At 42.2% G+C, this 27,051-nt stretch overlaps 1 protein-coding gene across 2 annotated transcripts; it reads right to left on the bottom strand.

Moving 5' to 3' along the window:
• Positions 1-120: 120 nt before the first annotated feature.
• Positions 121-25,988, bottom strand: LOC134438523 (chromobox protein homolog 1). 2 transcript variants are annotated; one of them, XM_063188107.1, is made up of 6 exons: positions 25,793-25,988; positions 20,730-20,842; positions 12,822-13,020; positions 8,979-9,153; positions 4,702-4,796; positions 121-3,129 (listed from the first exon to the last, which is right to left on the bottom strand). In XM_063188107.1, the coding sequence occupies exons 2-6, from the start codon at positions 20,785-20,787 to the stop codon at positions 2,985-2,987; spliced, it is 672 nt and encodes a 223-aa protein (XP_063044177.1). In that variant the 5' UTR covers positions 20,788-20,842; positions 25,793-25,988; the 3' UTR covers positions 121-2,984. The 2 variants fall into 2 exon arrangements, with proteins under 2 accessions (XP_063044177.1, XP_063044184.1); XM_063188114.1 differs by having other exon boundaries at positions 12,822-13,017.
• Between the last annotated feature and the right edge of the window lie 1,063 nt (positions 25,989-27,051).

Raw genomic sequence — 27,051 nt, 5'->3', positions numbered from 1 at the left:
CATAACATTGAGAAGTTAATTATTCTGGCTTTATCACTGGATGTTTAGTTGGCATACCCTTGCTTGCATGGTCATAAGCCAAATCACTGGACATTGATTAAGTCACGCAGGACAAACGTCTTAAAAATGAGGGTTTATTTTGCAAAAACAAAAAATACAGTAACCCCTAACAGTAACAGTGACAATCGAAATGTAGTAATATAACATGCATGTTTTTCCCATCTTTCTTTTTTTTTTTTGAAAGAGAAAACTGAAGGATTTACAACAAAGCATCACTAAAGCACTGGAAGAGAGAGAGAGAGAGCTTGTAGCAAAACAATAGACTTCACAGGAGCATCTCCAAGGCATGTTTGCTGGAATGGTGTTCATAATATCCTTAACATACATTCCCCACATCTGTCCAATGGGTTGTGTACTAATCATTCAGAATGTCATTAGCAAATTAGCCTGGCCTTAACCATCTGTAAACCTCCTCTTGATCATCATTTCCCTACACATTACCAGTCCATCCCAGTATCTCAACTCCAGTCCTCGCCTTGTGCTCCTGGCCTCGCATTGTGAGGCAAGACGTCATTGACAATAGTTATATTCAATGTCTTGCATGAGCACAACTCAAATGTTACTTTTTCATTTGCAATCAGGATGTTGAAAAAATGTGGAAAAGTCCCCCAAAAGTTGTTGTGCTTTACGCTGACAGCAGGGAAACTTTACTGTTTTCTCCACAGAGGCAGGGAGTCGGAGAACCACGAGTCTACAAGCACAAGGCGAGGGTGGGAGATTAGATAATTGAATGGACCCTACGTTTGGGTCTGGGGCAAAGCTTCACGGAAGGTGGCGTCCCAACATAGCCAATCAGAGAAGAGGGGAGGTATGGTGGGGGGTGAACAATGAGGCATTACATACATACGTACACATTACATATTTCATGACCAAACATTAGCGACCGGGTAAAATGCTAAATAAATACCCAAACTTCAACAGATTTTCCCCCCTCCGATGAAGTCAGTGTTCAGTTTGGCAGCTCCAGACCCCTCTGGATGAAACAGATAGGAGAATATGGTAAGGCCAGGCTACTAAACCAACCAACCAGAGCTCAATATTTCTGCAGGTCTCATTCCTTTTTTCCACTGATGGTTTCAACCAGGCACATGAAACTTCACCAAAAGGACCTTGAAGAACTGCTGGTACTCCAATTCCAATTTCACTGCAGCATTGTTTTTCAAACCCATAGTTGCTGAACAAGTTTGCTACTTTGTTGGCTACAAAGCAATTACCGGTACCTCAATTCCAACCAAGCTGCTAATAAGCTTACCAGCAAAAATGGTGTGGAATGAAACTGTCCTGGTCATCTGCCTGGAAAGCAGGCAGTACCACGGTTATCCACGTTCCTCAATTTCGTATTCCCCTTTGCATTGGTTTGCTTGTTTTTTTTGTTTGTTTCTATCTATATTTTTTATACATATATATACTGCAGTGTACAACACAACACCACATGAAGCGCTTTTTTTTAAACACTGGCTAAATGAATAATGACCACAAACAAACAAACAAAAACGAAAGGCAGAGAGGCAGCACCGTTTCCTCTTCTCTCCCATCTGGCTGTGTGTGTAAGCAAAGCTCTGATGCTGCTGCACGCTGATATATGATGATGCTGATGCATATTAGGTTACACTAAAACTATATCAAAGAATACCTGTTGATTTAGAACATACACTTTCACATTGATAACCCAACCCAACCCAACCGAAGAGTATGTTTCCCCCACACCATAATTACTGATCAGAGAGAGAGAGCGAGAGAGAGATAGAGAGAGAGAGAGAGAGAGAGAGAGAGAGAGAGAGAGAGAGAGAGAGAGAGAGAGAGAGAGAGAGAGAGAGAGAGAGAGAGAAAGAGAAATACTGTTCTAGTTGAGACGCTGTGAGATTCCTAGAAACCTAGGTCCTAGAACACATCCGCGACTCAGGAAACCTAGTGAGTGCGCAACTCGTTTAGTAGACAATGTATGTGTTGGCATTGCAACCAACCAAGCTGCCAACATTAGTAAGCTACTATGGCTGTGGGGAAACATAACTTACGCCATGACTATGCATGATCTCTTAACCTCAACATGGGTGTCTCCCTCCCCTTACCAACCCCCTAAATCAATGGAAAACACTGTGGTGAAGAAAACACAAGTATGGGAAATGTAGTAGTCTCCTCTCAAGTTTGACCGTTTTGGTTTCATTAAGTTACGTAAAAGGTAACTTTATGCTGAGAGATCCTGGGACTTACTGACCAGATGACTTTTCAAGAGTGATACACACATGTAAAAACCATAAACATGGATAGCAGGGACATCTAGACCAGTTAAAAACATGCATGTACTCATACAGTATGAATAAGTGTGAAGACAAAGGGGCACATTGAAACCAAGAAATAGACACGAGTGGATTTTTTAGCATTACTTTGACCATAAATATGTCCAGCATAAAAAGAAGTACAAAATAATAATCACGATCTCGCAGTTGTGACCAGTAGGGCTGAATAGAAGAATCTGCCTAAAAGACGAATGCAACAACAGGAACAATTGTTTCTTTGAGCAGCCTGCTGGCAACACACTCCACATGCACGGTCCAAGAGACAAAGAAGAATCCTGTGAGGGACAACTACATTTCCCATAATGCAATGCAGACAAGTGGAGGAAGCTGTTGAGAAGCCTCTTGGTCACGTCCTCCTACAATCCCGCCCTCATCTGTTCATAGTTCAGTCAGAAAAAAAAACTGCTCCTTCCACAGCTCAGATCTGCTCACATAAAACACGGCGGCTTCCAAAAAGAAAAAGTGAGAATGATTTTTTTTGCCCCCCCCCAAAGCAGCAAATCAAGGGGAAAAAAAAAAAAGGAAATGATCTAAAAACTGCCAATCCTTAGGGCTGATCCAACCAACCATCCATCCTATTCCTCCATCCCTCCGACCCACCCAAGCTCCCACCCTGCCCGCTAGCCTTTAGTTCTTGTCATCCTTCTTCTCCTCCTCCTCGGTGGGGTAGGAGTGCCAGGTGAGCCGCTCCTCGTAGAAGGAGATGACCACCTGCGGACACTTCACATTGGCCTCCTTTGCCGGCACCAGGTCCGCCTCGTCAGAGTTTTTCCTGAAAGAGAGAGAGACACGAGAAAACAGAGAGATCACTGGAAAGATTATTTATGACAGACATCATTACTCGTTTTTTTTTTTTTAAGATACAAGATAGGATACACTTTAGTACAAGTATAGCTTTTATTATGAGAAATTCTTTGTGAGCCACAATTTTTTTGTTTTTAATTGACTGCCTATGGTAGTATTCTACAGCATTCAATGAGTTATTCAGGCTGATATGTACTAATTGCTGCTTTCTTCCGTAAACTTTGTAAAGTCAGCAGGGGGCATGTTACTTCTGTAAACGTAAGCAAAGCCTACTGAACCAAATGTTAAGAGCCCACCTATAGTACTGAATTTCAAAGAATGCTTTTAAAATGAAAAAAATAAAATAATGGCTGTACTTGAAAGAATAATTTGAAAAATAGCATTTAAAATATGTGTTTTTAATGTACAGTCAACATCAAAACTGTGATTTTGTTTAACAAGAACATTAATGCTGTTTAAAGGGACACTGTGCAGGAAATGGTCAAAACAGGTACTGCAACTATGCTGCTCATTGAAACTGGGCTGCCTATTGCCAAATTTGATCTTTACATGAAAGTTTACTAAGTAATAAACAAATATTTTCTAGTATGGTCCAAGTACAGTAATTTTTGCAGCTAAAAATGGCTATTTTTGGAAATTCAAAATGGCAGACCATGGAGAAGATCCCCTTTTCATATATGAAAAGTGCAATTTTTCGAGTCATAATGAATACTTAGAATTTGATGCTGGTGGTAAGTATTCATGAAAAATGTAACATTAGTGAATGGGCAGCATGAATTCTGGAAATAAACAACTAAAAATCTCACACAGTGTCCCTTTAAAGGTTAATCATGAAGGAGGTAGGTCTGCACACTGCCAACAAGCTCCAAAAAAATATTCTTTCAAAAGCAACTTTTTGATCACCCTGGATCTTCATCAGGCATGTGTGTGATTGAGAAACGTTGCTTTTTAAATAATAACGTTTATTTTTTTGGAGCCTATTGCCAGTTTGCAGACCTACCTCCTTCAACTGTCTGACACTACTAAAGGTTAGAAAAAAAGGAAAAAAACAGAAGCGCTGTGAGGATCCAAACTTTTTTACATGGGTGCTCTAGTCTACCAGTGAGAGGGTATAGTAGACATCAAGAAAATAAAGTGCTGGAGACTGTGGCACTCCAGTTTCTTTTTTTTTACTTTTTCTCAAAGGCAAATGGATGACTAAAGGTTAATCATGGCTAATAACAGTTTTATCTTATAGACAGAGATACGTCATTCTAGTTCTTTTCCGGTATCCACTTTATGCTGAGTGAACGCCCCTTTAGGAGACCTTCGGTTAGGAGTCCTTTGTTTAGGAGACCTTCGGAGTTCTGAGGTTGAGAATAAATTGAGTCCCCTTAGCGCTGTAGATGGCTGTAGTGCACTTCTTGTGCAAACACCTCAAAAATAGAAGGAAGGGACAACGCCCCCTTAGGAGATCCAACTTGAGCACATTCTTTTGCATTGGGTGGGCGGGTTTTGAATCCTCTTTATTAATCCAACCTCTTTGGTTTATATTGCTCACCACTTCATGAGGAACATGAGTTCCCCGCTGGAGTCCGTGGCTCCGATGATGCGCTCTGGGTCCAACCCTCTTGCAAAACCTCTGGGCTTCTCTGCCTAAACACAACAACAGACAAAGAAACATACGGTAATTAAAAGCCTGAAAACCACAAATATTAATATGTATAAATAAACTAGAGGTGCTCCGATCGCTCGGCAGCCGATCATGATCGGCCGATAATGGCCAAAAATAGCCTGATCGGTGATCGGAAAAACATGCCGATCAAAAAACCGATCGAGAGATATTAAATTCCTCACGCAACCATTTTGCCTTTACACCTGGCGCTGCATGTAGGCGCTGGCTCTGCACAGCTGCTGCACCAAAAGAAGGCATCTTTGCTTGTCTATAACTTTACGGCATTCCCCCCTTCATTTTCACCATTCATAATCATATCTGTATCAACAATGATCTGATTTTCCGATCCATGCGCCGTTTACATGACGCTGGTAATTTGTGAATGACTTGTCAGTCTCGCCATGTTCGCTATTTTGAGTTACAGCCTGTATTGAAGTTGCCAGTCAGCACGCAACAACTAAACGTTTCCAAAACAAACATATCAACGGTATTGTTTTTAAAGTTGTAGCCTAATTGACAGCCAGTTCATTAGTTTGCATTCGCAACAGCAACAGAGGGAGAGAGGGAGAGTGGACGGTGAAACTCAATGAGTCTGTGTGCATGGAATTCTACAATCTATGACAGTGTTACAGAGAAAGAGGGGCTTTCCTCGCAGACACGCTGTGTTGTGCGTGTTGCCTGTTCTTTCAAGTGAAGTTTTTTTTCTTGTTTTGTGTATGTAGAATCAAGTGTTTCAGTTTCAATGTAATTTGCGATTGACTACTCCTCGCCAGTTAGCCATTTTACGTTATAACCTGTGTAGTTGCCTCGGTCAGCACGCGACAACTTCACGTTGTCAGCACAAATATGTCAACGTTATTGTTTTCAAAGTTGTAATTGGCAGTCAGTCGATTAGTTTAATAGTCGCTGAAACACCAAACGGCGATAGATTAGGGGAGAGGGAGAGAGCTCAGACTCAGAACGGTAGCGGAGCACTGCAGCTGTGGACGGTGACAGAGAGGGGAGGGGCTCTCCTCACGAGGCTGCTCATTTAAAGCGACAGGGTTTTTTTTCCTCGTATGTAGAAGACTATTAGATGTAATGTTTCAGTTTCAACTCAATCTTAAATAGTTTAGTAATTATATGCAATAACTTATACATTGATTAATACTAGAGATGCTCCGATAACCATTTTTTGGCCCGATCACTGGTACCGATCACCATTTTTTTTTATCTGCCGATCACCAATCATTGCCGATCACATAAATTATTTCCTATTTTTTTTAATAGCCTATTAATTATCCATTTCTGCCCATAAATCAATCAATCTTAATTTGCACATGTCGCTTTCACAATGTAGGCCTATTATTAGGATATTATTATTATTATTATTTTTCAGACTAGTGTTGGTAATATAGCCTACAAGTCTACAGTATTAATCAATTTATAAGTTATTGCATATAATTACTAAACTATTTAAGATTGAATTGAAACTGAAACATTACATCTAATAGTCTTCTACATACGAGGAAAAAAACCCTGTCGCTTTAAATGAGCAGCCTCGTGAGGAGAGCCCCTCCCCTCTCTGTCACCGTCCACAGCTGCAGTGCTCCGCTACCATTCTGAGTCTGAGCTCTCTCCCTCTCCCGTAATCTGTCGCCGTTTGGTGTTTCAGCGACTATTAAACTAATCGACTGACTGCCAATTACAACTTTGAAAACAATAACGTTGACATATTTGTGCTGACAACGTGAAGTTGTCGCGTGCTGACCGAGGCAACTACACAGGTTATAACGTAAAATGGCTAACTGGCGAGGAGTAGTCAATCGCAAATTACATTGAAACTGAAACACTTGATTCTACATACACAAAACAAGAAAAAAAACTTCACTTGAAAGAACAGGCAACACACACAACACAGCGTGTCTGCGAGGAAAGCCCCTCTTTCTCTGTAACACTGTCATAGATTGTAGAATTCCATGCACACAGACTCATTGAGTTTCACCGTCCACTCTCCCTCTCTCCCTCTGTTGCTGTTGCGAATACAAACTAATGAACTGGCTGTCAATTAGGCTACAACTTTAAAAACAATACCGTTGATATGTTTGTTTTGGAAACGTTTAGTTGTTGCGTGCTGACTGGCAACTTCAATACAGGCTGTAACTCAAAATAGCGAACATGGCGAGACTGACAAGTCATTCACAAATTACCAGCGTCATGTAAACGGCGCATGGATCGGAAAATCAGATCATTGTTGATACAGATATGATTATGAATGGTGAAAATGAAGGGGGGAATGCCGTAAAGTTATAGACAAGCAAAGATGCCTTCTTTTGGTGCAGCAGCTGTGCAGAGCCAGCGCCTACATGCAGCGCCAGGTGTAAAGGCAAAATGGTTGCGTGAGGAATTTAATATCTCTCGATCGGTTTTTTGATCGGCATGTTTTTCCGATCACCGATCAGGCTATTTTAAGGCATTATCGCCGATCATGATCGGCAGCCGATCGATCGGAGCAACTCTAATTAATACTGTAGACTTGTAGGCTATATTACCAACACTAGTCTGAAAAATAATAATAATAATAATATCCTAATAATAGGCCTACATTGTGAAAGCGACATGTGCAAATTAAGATTGATTGATTTATGGGCAGAAATGGATAATTAATAGGCTATTAAAAAAAATAGGCAATCATTTCTGTGATCGGTAATGATCGGTGATCGGCAGATAAAAAAAAATTGGTGATCAGTATCGGTGATCGGGCCAAAAAATGGTGATCGGAGCATCTAAAAAAATAAACAAAATAATACTACAAAAAATAACTTCATCTTTGTTAGGACACATCTAACAACCTAATTTCTGAATTTAATTCATGAAATGAATGAATTTGGAGAACCATGTGAAAAGTTTATTCATTACAATGTGTGTGTGTATGGATAGACTGGGCAACCGTAGTCACAGGCTCTTGGTTGGTATTACAACCCTACTGTGGTGTAGCCAAATGGTAGGCAGACAACAGATGCCTTTAAGAGAGTCGTCCATCTCCACTTTAACACGTGCCAAGAAAGCCCTGGGATGTCTTCTGGGAGCCTGGCCATGAGACCATCTTCACACTTCCATGCTCCATTACCTTCTCCCTACCGAACTAGTCATGGTTCACTGCGGCCGTGCCTTCACCAGGCTAATCCTTTGTGTCAAGGTATTAGTTCAGTGTGAGAGCGGTCTGCACAATGGGTATACGCTCCAAGAAATGCTTTTTTTGATTAACAAACAGCAACCTTTTGATCCACAACCAGGACCTTCCTCTGGCCTGAGCTCATACCCAGTGAGCAGACCTGTCTACAATTGTCTGGCACCAGATTACTGATTTTGTGGACGTGTTATCTCCAAACTTTCAACAGTGCTTTAGTTCGTTCTGTCTGTCTGTCTGTCTGTCTGTCTGTCTGTCTGTCTGTCCCATGCCTATCAACTTAGAGCTATCAAAATAAGGGAAAATTCCCATATTTTAAGCCAAAATTCGAGAAATTCTATAGGCCAAATCTTGACAGTCAACGGGACGACAGAGACAGATCGGAGGGTGCGTTCTACTCTGCTTTTCACAACAGTCCGAGTGCGAAGACAGTCCTGTCTAAAATCCTCCAGCGCACATTTTAAATGAACATATACAGCATGAAAAACAATGAAATATCAGTTTCTCCTTGCTGTTTTGTCGCTAAAGTTGTCTGGGGCTCATGCAAAACTTCGTGCTGGTGCATGTTGTGATTATGTTAATCGCATGATTCGCTGTTCCGAGGCTGTTTACCATATGAACAGCGTTATATGAACTGACGGTTTCTGAGGCAGAGTGAGTGCACACACGCCTACGGAGCTCGAGGGTGACCGCTCGTCTTTTCAAGGAACTTCAATTCTTGGTGGCATCCGGCATGAATTGTACTGGCAGGTAGCTTGATAAGCAACACCCTCTCTCTTCAAGTGGGGGTGTGGCTCGTCAGGCTAACTGATAGGGGTGTGGGGATAACTACTGGACCGACTGTGTTTTTTGATAATGTGAAAAATCAGGATATTTCCGGGGGAAAAAAGTCAAATCGGGAAGAAAGCGGGAAATGAGTCAAAATTAGGGAGTTTCCCAGGAAATTAGGGATGGTTGACAGGTATGATCTATCCATCCATCAGTCTGTTCTCACCTCATCTTTCCTCTTCTTGGCCCTGCTCTCTTCTCCCAGGTCGCTGTCCGATTCGCCCGTTTTCCTCTTGCCCGACTCCTTCTTGTCCTCGTGAGCCAGCTTCTGAGACTGCAGGAACTCCGCGATGAGGTCGGGACAGTCCAGGTTGTCCTCTGGCTCCCATGTGTTGTCTTCACTACAAAGAGAAAAGAACAAACCAAAGACAAAAGGTGAGAACTGAAGAAAGCAAATGAACACAAGTTCAAAAAGAAAGAGCAAAAGAAAGAGTGAAAGAAAGCAGCCAGCAGTTCAAAACTCCAAACTCAATGAACATGACTTTGAACAATACGAGCCACAAAAAGTAAAAAGGTTGAACATATCAGGACCCCTTACCCCACACTGAAAAATATCTAGGACACTACTTTCAAACATCTGGATACTTCCTAACTTGGCTTATTTCTTCGCTTAAAAGGGACATTCAAAACGACCGGAGACACCAAAACGTGATACAAAGGCATCTGTCAAACCTGACCTCTGCCAAACCTGACCTGACCTCCTAAACCTGAAGACCCTAACCCCAGACATCCAAAAGGTCAGCCCAAACCTGATCCTTACATCTTCACTAGGGGGAGCATAAAGTGGAATCGCTAAGCTGGCACACACAGTGTCTAAACAATGTAAAAACTGTAAAGGACTACTAGGCTATCGACTACTAATAATAATGATGAACCACTCATCTTACTAAAATACAGTAATATCAAAAAATGTAATTGTTGAAACTGATTAAATATGGGCTTTGTCAATTACAGTTTTTTTCCAACATTGTGTGTGTGTGTGTGTGTGTGTGTGGGGGGGGGGTGCACACTGAACTAGGCCTAGTTCATTTTGTGAACTATGAACTAGTTCTGGTCCTGACCTGACCTCCTAAACCTGAGGACCCTAACCCAGACATCCAAAAGGTCAGCCCAAACCTGATCCTTACATCTTCACTAGGGGGAGCATTCCACACGCCCAGCCCACCAAAGCTGACACTCAAGCAGTACTGTACATCACGCCACCAGCTCCGTCCCAAAATACAATAGTACAGTAACCCGTGTCAAAAGATAAGCTTTCACTGGAATTTGATGTTAACACACTGAATGCCCATGCCCATATTAGTGAAACATTTTTGTCCTCGTAAATATCAGTTTTCACAAGGAAGAGTGTGACACTGTTTCTTCATGGTTCACCACTTTTTATTTGACTTTTCAGCACTTTGGCCTTCATCAGAGAAGAAGTCCTTGTAAATATCAAATCTAGACACTCTAATGCACCTTCTGTGTGATTTTGAGAACTGTGTGACGAACACAAAGGCATGATTTGTATATCTCATCTGTGCATTTTATCACAACACAGTATTTGATTACAGCGAATGATCAAATCATGCACTTCTGGTCACGTCAAGTCTTGTGGGGTAGGTAGTCAAAACAAGCCATCTCACCAATGCTTTGGTAGTCATCGGACATAACGAAGGACTTGAGAACTTTGCTGCCACCAATTTTCAAAAGTTAAAGTAAACATGGAAAAGATTGAAGAAACATATCATAGATGTGATAACAGCTGCAGCAATCAGTGTTGAGTGATTGATGTCACTTTTTCTACTTATAAGGTAAAGGCTCATATTAATATCAGGAGAGACTAGACGCTACCAACCCCATCCGAAGATATGGCTGTACACATTAATAAGCTACTGATCCAGGTGTTTTTTTTAATTCAAACAGTTTACTTGAAAGCAACAAGACTTCTTCTTGGAAAATATATTTAGATCCTTAATTTGAACTTGGAGAGTCAAACAGCACGTATACAACAAAAAATGCTATCTCTGTTTCAAGGGAAAAAACAGCTATTTTAGCTAAACTAATCCTCTTTCACTAGTTTCACGTTGTCTGTTCTGGGATGGGCGGGATTTGGATGTGCATACTCCTGCATGCGAGCTGAGGTCAGTGGCGATCTCCACGAGGGTGGTTTTTATTAGGTTGGGTACTGTATATTATTTTGCCCACATACAAAAACATTACTTTAATTCACAAACATAACCACCATGGTTCTAATATGCCTCATTTTCAATAACTGGACTACCAGCAAAGCAGTGACAAACTGTTATAATAACGGTCTAATTAGTTGATAAAATTGAATCGATAAAGTTGCATCGAGTAAGCTGTTATGACATGTAATATGTTGATAACAAGGGTTTTTTTATTATGCTAAATTACTTTGCCAGGACCGACTACTTCCAGCAGCAGTGACCACTGCGGGCTGTTATAATAACGGCGAGGTCAAGATAAAGTTTCATCAGGATATAGGTTATTTTGCAATGATTTTGTAATAAGGTAATTCTGCGCTGGTTTACATTATTTGGACTAGCAATATTTTGACCTAAAATATAATCGTTCAATTAACAAATAAAAACAGTTGACTAAAAACTAATCAGCCTATGCCTAACTTCAATATCGGTCCTTTTGGACTAGGCTACTGGAAAGCGGCGGCCAGCTGCGAGATTTAACAGTGTAATTAGTTGCCAAGACACATGCAGTTGCATCAGGGTGTTGTTTGCTAACTCACTGATGTGTTGCTTAAATAACCAATGGGCCTACTATAGTTAATTTGATTTGGTGTATTTCAACTGAAAGCATGTAGCCTACCAGCTATCCATTGCACTGTGGGGCAGCCGTCATTCTGAATGACGCAAGGCGCAAGTACAGCCCTACCGGACGAGACGGCGTGAAACTAGTGTTAGAAACTAGCCCTTTGTGTCTGTCAGTCTATCACATGATATGATAAAGTGGGCAGTGGGCACCCTTTTTGAAAATCATTACATCGGTTAATCTCTTTTGAAGCAGCAACTCAATTTTAACACATGTTAATCAATTGGGAAATCAAGACATTTCAGTTTTGAAATCATTTTATGTGTATCAGAAACAAATTTCTGTGGATTTAAAAAGGTGAAAATGGAGGGTGCAAAATGTAAGACTAAGTTGTATGTCTATATCTATCCTTTTTTCATCAATATGGGCATTGTAACATCAAATGTCAGTGAGAACACAAGATACTGTACAACTAGCTGACACAATCTTTTTTCTTCGTATTTAGCCCGGACCAACTGGCTAAAGAGGACACAGTTAAGCGGAACATTACATGTTAGTCACGCATGATCGGTCTATAAATTATCATTTGACTTTGTTATATTCCGAGCAGTTCCCCGTCAAAGACATACAGTGCATCAATCAAGGTATCCATTATGGTAAATCCTATATATAACCCTTCTTGACGTGATAAGTGGACTTTCAAGAAACACTTTGGATACCTTTGTAATCTCTTGGATACCTCTTGGCTCGCACACTTCAGAACTATGAAATATTCTTCTTCTCTACTTTCATCTTGTTGCCAAAACGTCAATTTCTCCATCTCTGTGCCAGTATGTTTTTTGTGTTACGGAAATCTCACTTCTGCATCGAATTGAACAGCCGCTGGAGCTGGATGGGTATTGTTAAAGCACATTTCTAGGAAGGGGAACTCCTGTCTCTTGCTCATGGAAACATCAGGCCCCCTTGAGTTAACTTTCAATGTCTCTACAATGAGCCAACATGAGCTCAGTCTAAGGTAGGTATCTCCAACTGCTCTGGGTCTGAAAGATACTGTTAGGAAGATGCTTGTTGATTACAGAGCACATTAAAAGTGTCCATAGCAAGGCTTGTTAGGTTAGGCTAGCTAGTAGGCTATGAAGGCATTTGCTAGCACGTTGCCAGCGTTGATAGCAGAGATGTGGACTTGGACTCCCCAACCACCCACACGTGCACACACACACCTCCCTCCCGCACGACTTACTCCGAGAAGCCTTTCCACTTCAGGAGGTACTCGACACGTCCCTTCACCACCCTCCTGTCCAGGACCTTCTCCACCACATACTCCTCCTCTTCCTCCTCCACCACCTCCTCTACCTTCTTCTTGGTCTGCTTCTTCCCCGCCGCCGTGGTGGGGGTGGGGGTGGTGGCCGCCAGCTTGGCTGCTGCAGCAGGCGCGTCTGCTGAGGGGCGGAGGGAGGGAGAAGAGGGAGGAGGAGGAGGAGAGGGAGAAGGAGGAGAAGGGGGGATAGACAGGGAGAAGGAGGACAAGGAGGGATAGACAAGGAGGGGTGGAGGGAGGAAGAGAAGAAGGAGGGAAAGACAGGGAAGGGTGGGGGGAGGAAAAGGAGGAGGAGGGATAGACAGGGAGATGCAGGGGGAGGGATAGAGGGAGAGGGAGGAGGAGGAGGAGGAAAGGGAGGGATAGAGAGGGAGGAGTGGAGGGAGGAGGAGAAGGAGGGGTGGAAAGAGTGCAGACCATTTATACTAAAGTAAAAGTATCTGTACCTTGCCTACATCCTACTCAAGTAAAAGTAAAAGTACCTATCTAAAATTTTACTCAAGTAAAAGTAAGAAGTACTTCACTTAAATTGTAATTTGAGTCAAAGTAATTAGCTTTCCTCTGGAAAATTTAATGTTTCTTTGTCTTGAATATTGTCCTCCAAAATCTCTATATCTTGCTTGGCACCAGCCATGATCCAATACATTGATCCAAGATAGTAAAATAGTGGAAATGTTGTGTGCCATCCTGCATAATCTTTAATTTCCGGCAGATTGTGACAAATTTTGCATGGCATATTGTCTCTCAGTCTATTTTTTTTACTCAGTACTCCGGCCAGGTTCCAGTGTAATTGAGTTAAGTACTTGGCTCAAAATGTACTCACGTACAAGTAAAATATATATATTTTTAAAACTACTTAAAAAGTACAAAGTACTCATAAAAGCTACTCAAGTACAATACTTGAGTAAAGTAAATGTAATTAGTTACTTTCCACTCCTGGAGAAGAGGGAGGGGGGATTGAGAAGGAGGAGTAGAGGGATGGTAAAGGATGATAGGAAAATGGAGATGGGTATGGTGATGGTTGGAGGGAAGTGGTGTAGGGGTTAGGAAGGAGGGATGAGGTGTAGACAGGGGGAGGGATGGTGAGGGAGGAAAGGAAAGTGGGTATGAGTAGGGTGATGTTGGAGGAGAGTGGCGTAGGGGTTAGGAAGGAGGGATGCAGGTGTGGAGTAAGTTTGGAAGGACAGGGTGAGGAGGTAAGGATGGAGGGATGTGAGAATGGAAGTAAGGTGTAAACGAAGGGATATGGGGAGCAAGAGATGGGGTGGATGGAGGAATGAACGGATGGGGATGGAGGGATGGAGTGATGGTGAGTGCAGGGCGAGGAGGTCAGGCAATAATGGAGTGATAAGGGGAAGACGCAGGAATGTGTGGGGGGTGGGCAAAAGATTGGTACAGGGCTCCAGAGTGCGACCAATTTGGTCGCATATGCGCCCAATTTTTCAATGGTGCGCCTAAAAAATATTTTTAGGCGCACCGGTGCGACCAGCCATCAACAAAATCAATTACCAAACAACCGTTTTAATGGACATAAAAGTAATAGTCATTCTACAGTAGTGGCCCATCATCACACAATAAAACGCGGTCATTCCTTCAACTCTGCTGAACTACCGGTAGCTTTCTCCCCCTTCCTCGTTCACAGGCAGCCCAACGTTTCAGAATAGAATGTTCGACTTCGCTCAACTATCCGAGATCACATGTGCCAGCGAGTTTTGTGTTCTCAACCAGGCGAGTTTTGCAACGGACGAGAGAGTTACAATCACGGTAAAAACAGCAAAATGACTTGAGGATATTTTAAACACGAGAGTCACAATCACGGGGAAAAACTAAATGGCTTGAGCGGATACCGTATTAAACATTACCACACAAAAACGCAGACAGGTGCGGATAATTGCCCGTTTCAGCCGTGTGCAGAGCTGGCCAAACAACAGGTGACGCGCTAGTCTGTCGGGACTTCTGTGAGAGTTTTTTGATAGCGACTAGGGCAGGCTACATACTGCCTATCAGTCGGCAAGGCATCGTTCATAGAGAGAGAGAGAGAGAGAGAGAGAGAGAGCGAGCGCGCTGTTGTGTCTGTTCGTAGCGCTTGCTAAGATACCACAATCATTATGCAGAGGGAGAGCGCTCAAAAACGGGGAAATAGACAAAACCCAATTCACCTCAGATTCCACTGTAAACATAGGCTAGGCTATTTGTGTCTAATGATTTTAAAAATCATGACATTTTTAGCAGGGTTTGTTTAAAAAAAAAAAACATACATCCATAATAATAATAATAATAATAATAATAATAACATTCTATTATTGTTGCTATTATTATTGCTACTGTTATTAATTTTAATTATTATTTTTTTTAAAGCTGAGGTGCGTGTGTGTATGGGGTGGTGAAAACATTTGAGTGCACCTAAATTTTGTGCTGGTGCACCTAAAAAAATTTTTTAGGCGCACCAGTGCAACCAGTGCAAAAAGTTAGTCTGGAGCCCTGGGTTAAATTGAGAGGTGGAAGGAAAAAGGGATAGAAAAAAGTTATTTTTGTTATAGCTTCTTCATGGAAACAGTGCAACGGCAGTTGAAGGTGAAGATTGTGCACATCCCAGGAAAAGGTGCAGGACAAAGGCTGACTGTAATTTTGGAGTGAGGGGTCCGCACACTTAAAATCCTTTTTATCTTCTTTTATTTTATAAATGGATCACGTTTCGACTTAAACAGTCTTCATAAGTGTGCGGACCTCTCACTCCGAAACAACAATGCACTGGCAGCCGTTGGTAACTGCTAAAGGCTAAACTCAGGACCGGTGGTGTGACAAAGGTGAGAATAGTGAGAGTCCTTTGGGAGTAAATATCTGGACAAAGACCCAAAGGACTTAATGCCAAAGGAAAGTATCCTTCCTGAAGCCTAGGAAGGATTGCTAGATTATTTTGAACAGTGGTTAAACAAACCAATGGTGGTTTCAAGCGGATGCCAAAAATAGCATTCAGACACAGGTGTCGTCAACACAAGGGTGTCATTTTCGACTGCTTTCACTATTGTACCACTGGGAGTTGACAGGGGCATAGGTGAGCAACAGAAATATAACAGAAATATAATGCAAATTAACATCAACCAACGGTTTGGTTTCATACCTCCTTGAAAGTTAAAATGGCTATGGTACCAAAGCATCATGTCAGAGATCACAGGCTTGTCTCAGATGACGGCACAGCTTTAGCAGCAGAGTTTCGGCTTGTGTTGATAATAATAAACTCTTGGACTATTTACAAACTTCCAAATACTTCATTTTGTGAGTACAGACCATATTAGTACTACTGTAGAAGTTTGGCGTCATGACATGTGATTTTTGTGGGGTAAGTTTGGAGAACCTGGACAGGATCCATTCTCGCTTGTGCCACGCTATTTGGAATAACCATATAATAACTCGGTAACTCTGCTAATGTTCACCCAAGCCGGAAAACACTTCGGTGGACTACTGGATGGATGTCACGGTTCAAATGGCATTAGGGTGAATCTACTCCGAACCATCGCTTTAAGAGAGGATGGACGGACCCTTTTGAAAAGCATTCGCAACATTCTGAAATCTGGACAACCACGTCATCTCACATCATCAAACCCACACGCACTTGTGTAGTGATGATCCAAATAACTCCTCCTTCGCCACTCTCTTTCTTTATTAATCACTTAATAGTTGATACTGTGACTAAGGAATACCAAAAAAATAATGAGCACAAGATTTGAAAAAATAAAACAAGGAAATGTGTAGTATAGATTTTTAAAAGATGAAAAAAGTGGATCGCACTCATGTTCTTCTTCTGCAGACAGGTAGACACTGACAAAGGCAACAGCCGAAAGGTTTGTCTATCTTTCTGCTGCTATGTAAAAAAAAATTAAAATGAAGAAAAGAACACGAGTGTGATCCACTTTTTTCAAGGGACACTGTGCAAGAAATGGTCAAAAAAGGTACTGCAACTATGCTGCTCATTGAAACTGGGCTGCCTATTGCCAAATTTGATCTTTACATGAAAGTTAACTAAGTAATAAACAAATATTTTCTAATATGGTCCAAGTACATACCTGCCAACCTTGAATTTTTTTTTTGAGTAGCAATTTATCGCGGCGCGGCAATTCACGGCGCAACAAATACCTACAAGTGAGAAAATGTGGTCAACGCAGCGCGATACCATGGGCCGCCGGCGGGCCCATCTCTGAGAGGCTTCTTTGTTTTGCACACCTTGGGTTGCCAAATGTCAAGGGGGAAAATATGGGACACTTCATTCAGGCAGGGGGAGTAGGGGTCCTCTCCCAGGAAAAAATTGCTTTTCTTAGATGCAATTTCCTGCATTTTAATGCATTTTAGCCTAACATCCCGTGTATCTGGCAATTTCACCAGATTATCTTGCTCTTCACAGTACTTTGAACTACCATACATTATTAAACTTTCATGGAAGATGTTTTTTTTGTTTCACACCATGACACCAATAAAATGCTATGGTATAGTGTGCTGGAATTCAGACCTCTAAATTAACTTTATTGATCACCAGCCAATATGGCTGTTAATCTTACAAGTCAAACATACCACCAGTCTGGCTAGTAAGTTATCCTATGTACCAGCCAAACAGAGCAGTTGGTCACTTGAGGGGTGTTAAGGAGCTGGAATCGAGTATGAAATTGAAGCATTTTCTTATAATTTTTTGGCTGTAGAAGGTATATGTAGGGAAATTTATAATTGGATTATATAATACAGATGCATTTCAGTGATTTTTATGAACAAAAGGTTGAATTGCAATGATTCTTACATCATTTCCCCCAATATTAATAAATGGTGATGTTGTCACCTACTGTGAAGAAGTATCAGCAGATTGTAGAGAAAAAGATAAAGACAGGTGTTATCTAGGCTAGGATAATATCAGGTTAATATTATTACCTTGGGGGCTAACATCAAAATCACACTTGCATCCATTCAGTAGCCTACACGTCATGTGGCTCTACCATTGACAGTATATTCTATTTACTGTCAATGGGCTCTACTGATGGACGAGGGCTAATGGCCACTTGGAACTTCCAAAGTAACTTTTGAGGTGCATGCACGCTTCTTTTTTCCACTTCTCTACATATTGGCCTATCTACCCTCATTTGCCGTCATGAGTTGGCTATTGTTCAGTGTTCTGCACATACATGATGACAGGATAATATATTTTATTAATAGATTGCCATACGTGATTACGGATAGTTCTAGTCGTGGAGTCATGCATATTTTGGTATGACGCACAATACCTGTTACACCTGTTGACAGAATGGGCCACGACTCCAGTATTCCTATGTCTTTATACGGTGTCATGGTAGATTACGGATGTACTCCGAGCACAACCGTTAGAACTATCGCTTTATTTCCCCCAGTTAAAATGATCCGACGCAAAGGGAAACCGAATTTAGTTCGCTGCTAATCTGCTAATTTATAGCGCAGTAATAGTCAGCAGTCGACCACATTTTCTCATTCGGAAGTAATCTCGTTTCGGTCCAATATCAAAAAAAGTACCAACATATTGCCGTCAAATACGGCGAAACATTGGGTGAACCATTATGTTCAGGACGACAGACCTCGAGCTTTATTTATTTTCATAAGTTTACGGATTTAGCAACTGGACGCAATTCACTATTCCCATTGAGGCTACCTTTCTCAAAGCCCATTTACCTTTGAAATGGTGATTTTGACGGTGCTCACTTGTAAAACTACAGCGACAGCACCAAGATGGATAATATATGATGACAGGAGGAGGACACTTGTGTCAGAGATTATAGTAGTCTCTCTGCTTGTGTCTTCGAAGCAAACTTTCTATCTGCAGCTGATACCTCGACTCGAGCGGAGCGACAACAAATGAAGATCCCTAAACCAGCGCTCTGATTGGTCAATATTTCCCCCCCACACGTTGCTGGCCAATGGAAAGGCCAGCGCGAGAGTTGCAAGCAGAGCCATATCTACGGCTCTGGCTGGTTGCAAGTCTACAGAGAAATATAATATATAAGGGCCCGTGAAAGCACTTTGCTATTGGTTTTTCCCGTATTTTGAAGTGACAGCGCCGTAGTTTGATGTCAAAATCCGTATCTGCTACACAAAATGCGTAATGGTCGGCAGGTATGCAAGTACAGTCCTTTTTGCAGCTAAAAATGGCTATTTTTGGAAATTCAAAATGGCGGACCATGGAGAAGAAAAAGTGCATGAAAAGTGCAATTTTTCCAGTCATAATGAATACTTAGAATTTGATGCTGGTGGTAAGTATTCATGAAAAAGGTAACATTAGTGAATGGGCAGCATGAATTCTGAAAATAAACAACTAAAAATCTCACACAGTGTCCCTTTAAGTTATTCAACTGGAGACGCACCACAAGGAAGAGCGTGGTGTTCCTGAACTACTAGTATAGATTTCTAACATTTCCTCAGTTAACTTTCTTTTCTACACTACCAGGCTACAGTGTAAACTTCTTGCTCTTGTCCATTCATTTTTTTGTCCTGTCACGACGACAAACAATGGGAAAGAAAAGATAAAAGTGTGTGTGAAGTTCGTAAAACAAGACCCCGTGTAGTGGGGACACTGGCTCAAGTCCCAGGCTCAAGAATCAAGCGTTTTACATTGAATCTGATGGTTGGAGGGGGCCTTTCAGATAATTTTGTCCCAGGCCCGGCCACAGCTGTCAGCGGCCCTGTAGGCATGTTCAGGCTGACCAGTGTTTCCCATACATTGAGGAAACTATGGCGCACCGCCATAGTTTAAATTTGGCCGCCATAGTTTATTAAAATGTTTAAAAAATATATATATATATATTATTTATTTATTTTTTAACTTTTCAACTTTTTTTTTTTTTTTAAACGATTTCCGTTTTTTAAAAACTATTTGAAAAACGATTTCCTTCGCATTTTCCTGCTGGAGTAAATACATCCTATAGACAAAAAACCATGAGTGCATGAAAGACAGAGGGATCAAAAGCCTACTCAAGTTGTTGCAGTTAACTTGGGTTTGGGAGCAATAAAAAAACCTTCAGAGAAGGGACAGTTGGGATGAGTTTACTGACACTCTCAAGGCTTTTTCTTAGCTTTTTCATTGCATAGACCCCTGCATGAGGGACGAATGAAAAGTGTGTTGCAAACAGAAATGATTCACTGTACTGCATTTTTGTATATAAATGACAATGTACATGTCATGGGTAAAATCGTATGTAATTTCTCAAAATATAAATGGCTGAAATGTAGGCCTATAGTTTCTCCATGCACCAATGTCATTCTTCACTCACTGTCTCGCTTTTTTGCATCTACGCCCCGTGAATTTCCACGCCCCGCCCCCCCCCCAGCCCACCCCCCCCCCCCCCCCCCCCCCCCCCCCCCCCCCCCCCCCCCCCCCCTCCCCCCCCCCTCCACCAAAAAAAAAAGGCCTGCGTGAAATGCACCCCCCCCCCCCCAACAAAAAAATCCTGGCTGCCCCCATAGTTTCCAAAATTTCTGTGGGAAACACTGCTGACTGAGAACCGTGCAGGAGCCCGTTCCCGCACCTAATCACGAACTGGCCATAGTGTTCACACCACACATATTAGCGTTTGCGAGCCGGAAAGTTGGTTTGCAATGGGAACCGCAAAATACTTGTTTTTTTCTCCGCAAACTGACATGACAACGTGGCCGTAAGTCAAGTGCAGAACAAGTTCAGAGGCCAGTATGAACACGGGCGGTTCGCAGGTAAGCACATTAGTACTGAACATAACTGGTGCGAGCACCGGCTCCGCTCTGGTCGGCCTGAAACCCCTATGTGTGGAACATGTGTAGTGTAGAAGGAGAAAGGAAGTGTTGTGGCACCTGCTGCAGCTGCGACGACGACGGGAGCATCGTTAGTGGGCTCGGCAGTCTGACTCATGCTCGACTTGAGAGGGACACTGGAACCTTCTGGTTCCTTCAAAACATTAACAGAACTAGAGAGAGAGAGAGAGAGAGAGAGAGAGAGAGAGAGAGAGAGAGAGAGAGAGAGAGAGAGAGAGAGAGAGAGAGAGAGAGGACAGCAGAGGTCAGGACACTGATAAGAGCACAGAACACATTCATTTTCATCACATTGCAATACACAAGCATATTATGGACATTCACAACACAAGATTCAATTTTACATCGTAGGCCTACATGAAGTTTTGACCAAACTTTTTCAGCCATGGTATTGACTAGTATATCTTTTTGGTAAGAGATAGGGGGTGTGTGGTAGGAAGTGGTGGGGAAGAGCTGCAGTGTGTGTGCGAAATAGTATATGTACTGTGTGTGTTATTTATGTTTTTTGAGGACCCTCTCGAAAATGAGATTCTTATCTCAAGAGGCTATCCTCCAATTAATAATTTGACATTTGAAATCAAAGATAAAAAAAAAGTCAGTGCGACCTTCCTCATTCTTTTCGTCTGAGTCCAGAGACAGCCAATCTGTTTCTGTTAATCAGTCCTGAGACAAAACAAAATACGTTCTGAAACCAAGAACTCTGAGGCTGGATTTAACCTTTTTTATCCACTAGTAGAGACCTCATGTCAGGACTTTCCTTCATATGCACATTCATGAAAAACCACAACAGGTGGTTCTTCATGAGTCCTAACTGTAATATTGCAATGTTTGTCACCACTACTAGCCTGGCAAGCCAGACTAAATGTGAGATTAAAAGTGAATATTTAGTCTGGCCCTGATCAATGAGACAATAGACATTGGAAGATTGTTGATGGGAACAACCCGTTGCTTCTATTGGCCTACGCTTTGTCGTCACTCCCTCAAAACCGTGTCCGCTTTGCATCCAAAGATTCAAAACAAATCAAAACAAATCTCCTGGGTTGAAATTGGTCTGCCAGGGCATTGTCCGAGGCTAGACCCACTTGCAGGCAAAAATAATTTTGGCCGCTGGCGGGTGGAGCTAGTTTACTAGGCTACACCACTACCATACTTCAAAGCACTTAACAGAAGTCTAGCACATAGAGCCTGCTGCTACTACAGAAGGAGGGGACACTATATATTGCCTTTAGTCCAGAGACGTGCGGTCAGGGTAGGCAGGGTAGGCAGTGCCTACCCTGGGATAAATGTCTTAAAAATAAAAACTAACACGTGTTTAAAAAAATATTCTTCAGAGTTCACATAGGCCTACACAACAATAACATTGATTCAGCATAAATTATGAACTGTTTAAAGTACAGTATACACAGGACAACGATCAAAAACCTAAGTAATTGCACGAAGCAAAGCGCTCAGGCTTGGGCAGGTTGCCGTGGCAACGCGCAGTCCCGGCTGGTAGCAGAGACAGGCTGAAAGCAGAGCTTTCGAATGCCAGCCAGGCAGCCCGGTAAGGCTCGCTTTTCCTCTGCCTACCCTGCCTTCAATGCTGTCAATGTAGAAGTTTGCGCATGCGTATTAAGTTGTCACATAGCTTGTCAATGGGACTAAAAGCAGAGCCTTTACTCTGTGGCGGGAGTATGTGAGCCAATCACAGCGCCCAAAATGAAAAATTGTTACAATTCAGGTAGTAGCCAATTTCTGCCCTACAGGCAGCTATGATAGCAACAACTAGCAAGGCAAGGCTTGTTCAAATCTCTAGCCGTATCGGAAAGAAAACATGGCAGTCTTTGGCTTTTTGTCTTTATTATTTTAAAAAATGCCGAGAAGTAGCAAGAAAGACGGTTCAAATGACAGACAGCTGAGCCGTTTGCAATCGCTGCATTGTGGAAATATTCAACATCAGATGGGTAGCAGCTTCAAGTAGTTTGCACTGGGACAAAATGTCTTCATCATGTCAACCACCCCGGGCTTTTAATGGAACTAGCTTGCATGAAAAACACAGCCTACTTGTGATTCTGCTTTAAGGTAAGATTCATCTAATTATTATGCTGCGGGTAGCCTTTTAACATGAACATGCTCAAGTTTTTTCGTGGTGCCTTTTGTTGTCACCGTTTGTCAGGGTGTTGACATTGAAGATTGGTTGTGCGGTGGTGGACATGAATAGACCGTGTGTGTGTTATTATGGACGCGAGATTGTTTTTTGAGCGTACGACATGACTCCATTTCCCTAATTTATTATGATGATGACTACGCAATGCGTGAGTTGTGTGGAGCCTGTTAGCAAGTGCAGCTGCGTTCTTTTGAAGTGCGCGGTGTGCGAGTCGAGATCAACGTGGAACAGGACGATTGACTGGGGATGGTTTCTCGGAGTGCTTCCGCACTCACAAATTGACTTTATTTGAAACACCTTGCACAACCGTAGCTGAAGTGTTTGAGAATACTATCACGCACAAGAATGAGTCTCAGAAGTGGTTTCGTTGGTTTACTCGAGTCTGAATGCACGGGTCATGTTTGCAAGCAACCCGCCCCCTTGCCTACTTTCCTTCTTGTCTGTGAGTGTTTGATTATCAGCACAAAACGCGGCAGTGAGGCAGGAGCTGTTACCTAGGTTGGTTTATTGCTAAATGTAAATCGTTTCCCCCTCACATGCTATGGTGTGATTCACAGTTGGTGAACTAGACATTTTATCTTCAAAAGTAGGCTACACTGTGCCACCCTCCATCCATGTGAAACGCCCTGGCATTTGCAACAGAATAAACAGAAGAGCAACAAAATCAACTGCTAAAGCCAAAAGTTAAAGCTTTTCCCCAAAATGTTGTAGCTTTCTAAATTATTATTGTAAAATGTAGGCCTACAGGTCCTTAAAGGTGTACAAAGTATGGGTCCTGGAGCTAATTTGGCAATTTGGCAAAACAAATTATTGTAGCTGGCCTTTTCAAGAAATTGAAATTATGTTTTCACTTATTGTTTCAGATTTAGGTCTACTGACAATGTCCAAATGTCTAAATAGTGTAGCCTATTTACTTAGGCCTATTTAGTTATTAGAGCTGTGGTGGTTAAGCACTGATGGCATCTTATAGCCTACTTTATATTTACAGTATTTAGAGAAACATAGGCCTACTAATTTGTTGCACATTAAAGACCATATCAGCATGTTTATGTGAATAGGCCTATTTGCCTATTCAAACCATACCTTGTGGCATAAGGCCCCCCTCTCTCTCACACACACACACACACACACACACACACACACACACACACACACACACACACACACACACACACACACACACACACACACACACACACACACGTTACATTTCAGATCTGCATGAAAGGGGACTATTTGTTCAAAGTTTTTAGTCTTTTGTAAAAGTTTTTAGCTGATAGTGACTCTCCAGATTTGGTTAAAATGCAGGAAATTGCATCTAAGAAATACATTTTTTTCTGGGGGAGGACCGAACCCACCGTTAATATATATATATATAAATAGATATATATTCTATATTTACTGCCTACCCTACCATACCCTTCACTGCACGTCACTGCTTTAGTCTACTTCAGAGATGTGCAGGAAGCTCATCTCATGCGAGATAACGGTTGCCCCCCGCAACGTTTGCTTGCTCAGGGCTCAGGCAGAGGGGAGATGGCGGGGTGAGGAGACTGTTAGGCAAGATTGTGTGATGCTACTGAGAGATAGACTGCCAGTGCAGAATAAGATGTTTTGCATGTTGTCTCCTCACGGGTACATTGCAGGGCTTCAAAGAAGTGCAGAGAGAGAGAGAGAGAGAGAGAGAGAGAGAGAGAGAGAGAGAGAGAGAGAGAGAGAGAGAAAGAGAGAAGCTGAGGCAGAAAGAAAAACAGGCAGGAGAGAACCCATGCAGGTGAAAGTGGAGGGAATGTGGCAGCAGGGGAGGGGGACTGTGGGCTATATCCTTCAAAGTGCAAAGTGAGGATCTCCTGTTCACTCGGGAGATGGAGGGGGAGGGTCTCACCACACAGCACAGAATAACAAGTCACACACGCCCCCTCCACACACACACACACACACACACCACTTGAATGAATGGAATGCACAAGGAAATTCTACCCCCCCCCCCTAAACAAGGACTAAAATCAACAGGTTCGTGCATGAAATATATAAGAAACAGCAATTTGCCCAATCAAACAATACATACAAAAGAAAAGGGCGACATTCAATGGACGTAACATTAGGTCGTGTCTTTAGTCCAATGATACGTTTCACAAAACGAATATGCAAAAGAAACACAGTATAGGCTAATTCATTGTTTATTTTTCGTCAACTCGTTGGAACGAAAAAGTAGTGTGAGGTGACCGGATTGCTCAAACATTTGCCCTTTGGTAGGTGCATGGGCTGCAAGTTGCAACAACCTCTTCCTGCTTTTGATCTACAGGTAAGATTCAAGGTAGAAATAATAGTTGGTTGGGCTTATTATCATAGTTAAAACACAAAGAAGCAATCAACTTTAAGTAAAATCTTAAAGTGCGTTTGAACAAAATTCCCCAAAAGAGTTAGTTCTAAAGGCCCACCCGCTGCTACCAAACACCGGCGGCGACTCGGGTGGTTGTTTGGTTAGAACATCTTCTGATGACCAAAACGAAAATCTTATTTCACCGCATGTAACAATAACTGCCAATAACATGCATCACCATTGTTGTCACTGTAACCGATTACTGTAGCCCACGGACGCAATGAAGGCAACAGTGACGCCTGTAACAGTGCAACACATTCTGTGGACAATACTGTCCAAGACGTTTTTGCAAGGCATTGCTCGCTTCAGTCATGGCTTCCCGCCTCCTCCTCCATGTTGACCCGAATCAGCGCAGTGAGTGAGTTTCAGCTCAAGGGAAAGGCTACACGGGGAGGTTTGGTCGCACGCTTGACACACGGGGAGCGAACAAATGAAGCAAAATACTGACAACTAAAATGCATTAATATTTAAATCCCGTGCATGTCGCTCTGCACGATTTTCCACGTCTCTGTCTGCAACCCAAACAAACAGCATCAATGACTCATTTCGCGATACCCAGGATAAAATGGAACTTACCTGTACACAGAAACGACAACGGACACACAGTAGCGAAATGCCCTTTGCTTTGCCTTTGAAAGAGCAAAACTGCCACTTATGTTACACGGGGCTGTAAATGTGTTGTGTACAAAATACAATAGAACGTTGTGTTACGATGTGTCTCCTTTTTTGCAGACAAAAGACTCCCACTACCCTAGCCACCCGCCAATTCCTCTTGCGCATGCGCAAGTTTACGATTGCAACATTTGTATCATGGGAGATTGAGTTTCAACTGTGTTGATAGTCACTTTAGAACTAGCCTACATTGATGATAGGCTATTAAAGATAGGCTAACTCAGTGGCCTGCCTATTCCAATTAATTGAAACTGCTGGAGTCAAGAGACAATTCTCAGCCTGCTAGAATTGCAGAACAAATCATGTTTGAAACCAAGCCCTTTGATCAATTCTGGACTGGGACCAACTAGCACAGGCATTTTTGGCATAGACCAGCTTTTTTGTACTTTTCTTTCTGTTGTCTTTCCTGTTGTAGTTCCTGCTCTAGCTCTGCCATCTAGACGGTGGGCTAGATTTCGTAGCTCCTTTAGAACATGAGTTTCGTTCTCACTCTCGAGTGGCAACTTGATTTTTCTAATATGACCTCCTGACAATATGTAAAGCAATATTCTGGCTGTTGCCACGCTGAAAAGTTGCACGTTGATCTTAAAAAATAACGAAAATAAAAAAGACTGGGGGTGACGTCACATAATGCACAGTCAATGGGAAGTCTCCGCCCCTCAAAGTTGAAAAGGGAATATTTATCCGCATATCGGGCTTTTTTCATAGGCAGATAATTCACCTAATCATTGAAACAACGTTGGCATTTCATTCCTGACCATTTTCCTGTTACTGGAAAAAATAACACAGCTTGCATTTCTTTACTGACACGTAGTTTTTTGGCGAATTGATCTTCTCCCGTCACCTCATTGCTCTATTGCTTTGAGAGGGAACAGACCTGTCATCTTTTTGACATTTATCTCTCGTTGCCCAATGATGGTCAGACAGTCGAACACTAACAGCGAAAAAGAGCACTCCTGAAAGTTTGAGAAAAATAAAAATTTTTTTGCATGTACACAACAAGTGAGCCCACTTACACTTTTTGCCATGAAATCTGACGGTTCCGGGTAGCATGCACGCGCTAGCTGTATTCTGCCTCGTTGACTTTGCATTGACGTGACGTCACTTGGTCGGCTAGTTTTTGTTGTCATTTTTATAAATCAGAGGTGTCAATCCCGGGTTCA

Source organism: Engraulis encrasicolus, chromosome 2 (assembly GCF_034702125.1).
Source record: "Engraulis encrasicolus isolate BLACKSEA-1 chromosome 2, IST_EnEncr_1.0, whole genome shotgun sequence".
Taxonomy (NCBI): domain Eukaryota; kingdom Metazoa; phylum Chordata; class Actinopteri; order Clupeiformes; family Engraulidae; genus Engraulis; species Engraulis encrasicolus.
The sequence above is the reverse complement of the archived record's forward strand: the minus strand, read 5'-3'. Positions and strand labels throughout refer to the sequence as shown.

Bases quoted from the DNA above. Each gene is read 5' to 3' on its own strand.
- LOC134438523 (XM_063188107.1), bottom strand. From the start codon at position 20,787: ATGAGTCAGACTGCCGAGCCCACTAACGATGCTCCCGTCGTCGTCGCA. The intron at 9,154-12,821 runs GTAAGTCGTGCG...TTCTCTTTGTAG, and splicing joins AAGTGGAAAGGCTTCTCGGA to TGAAGACAACACATGGGAGC. The intron at 3,130-4,701 runs GTGAGCAATATA...TCTCTCTTTCAG, and splicing joins CTCATGTTCCTCATGAAGTG to GAAAAACTCTGACGAGGCGG.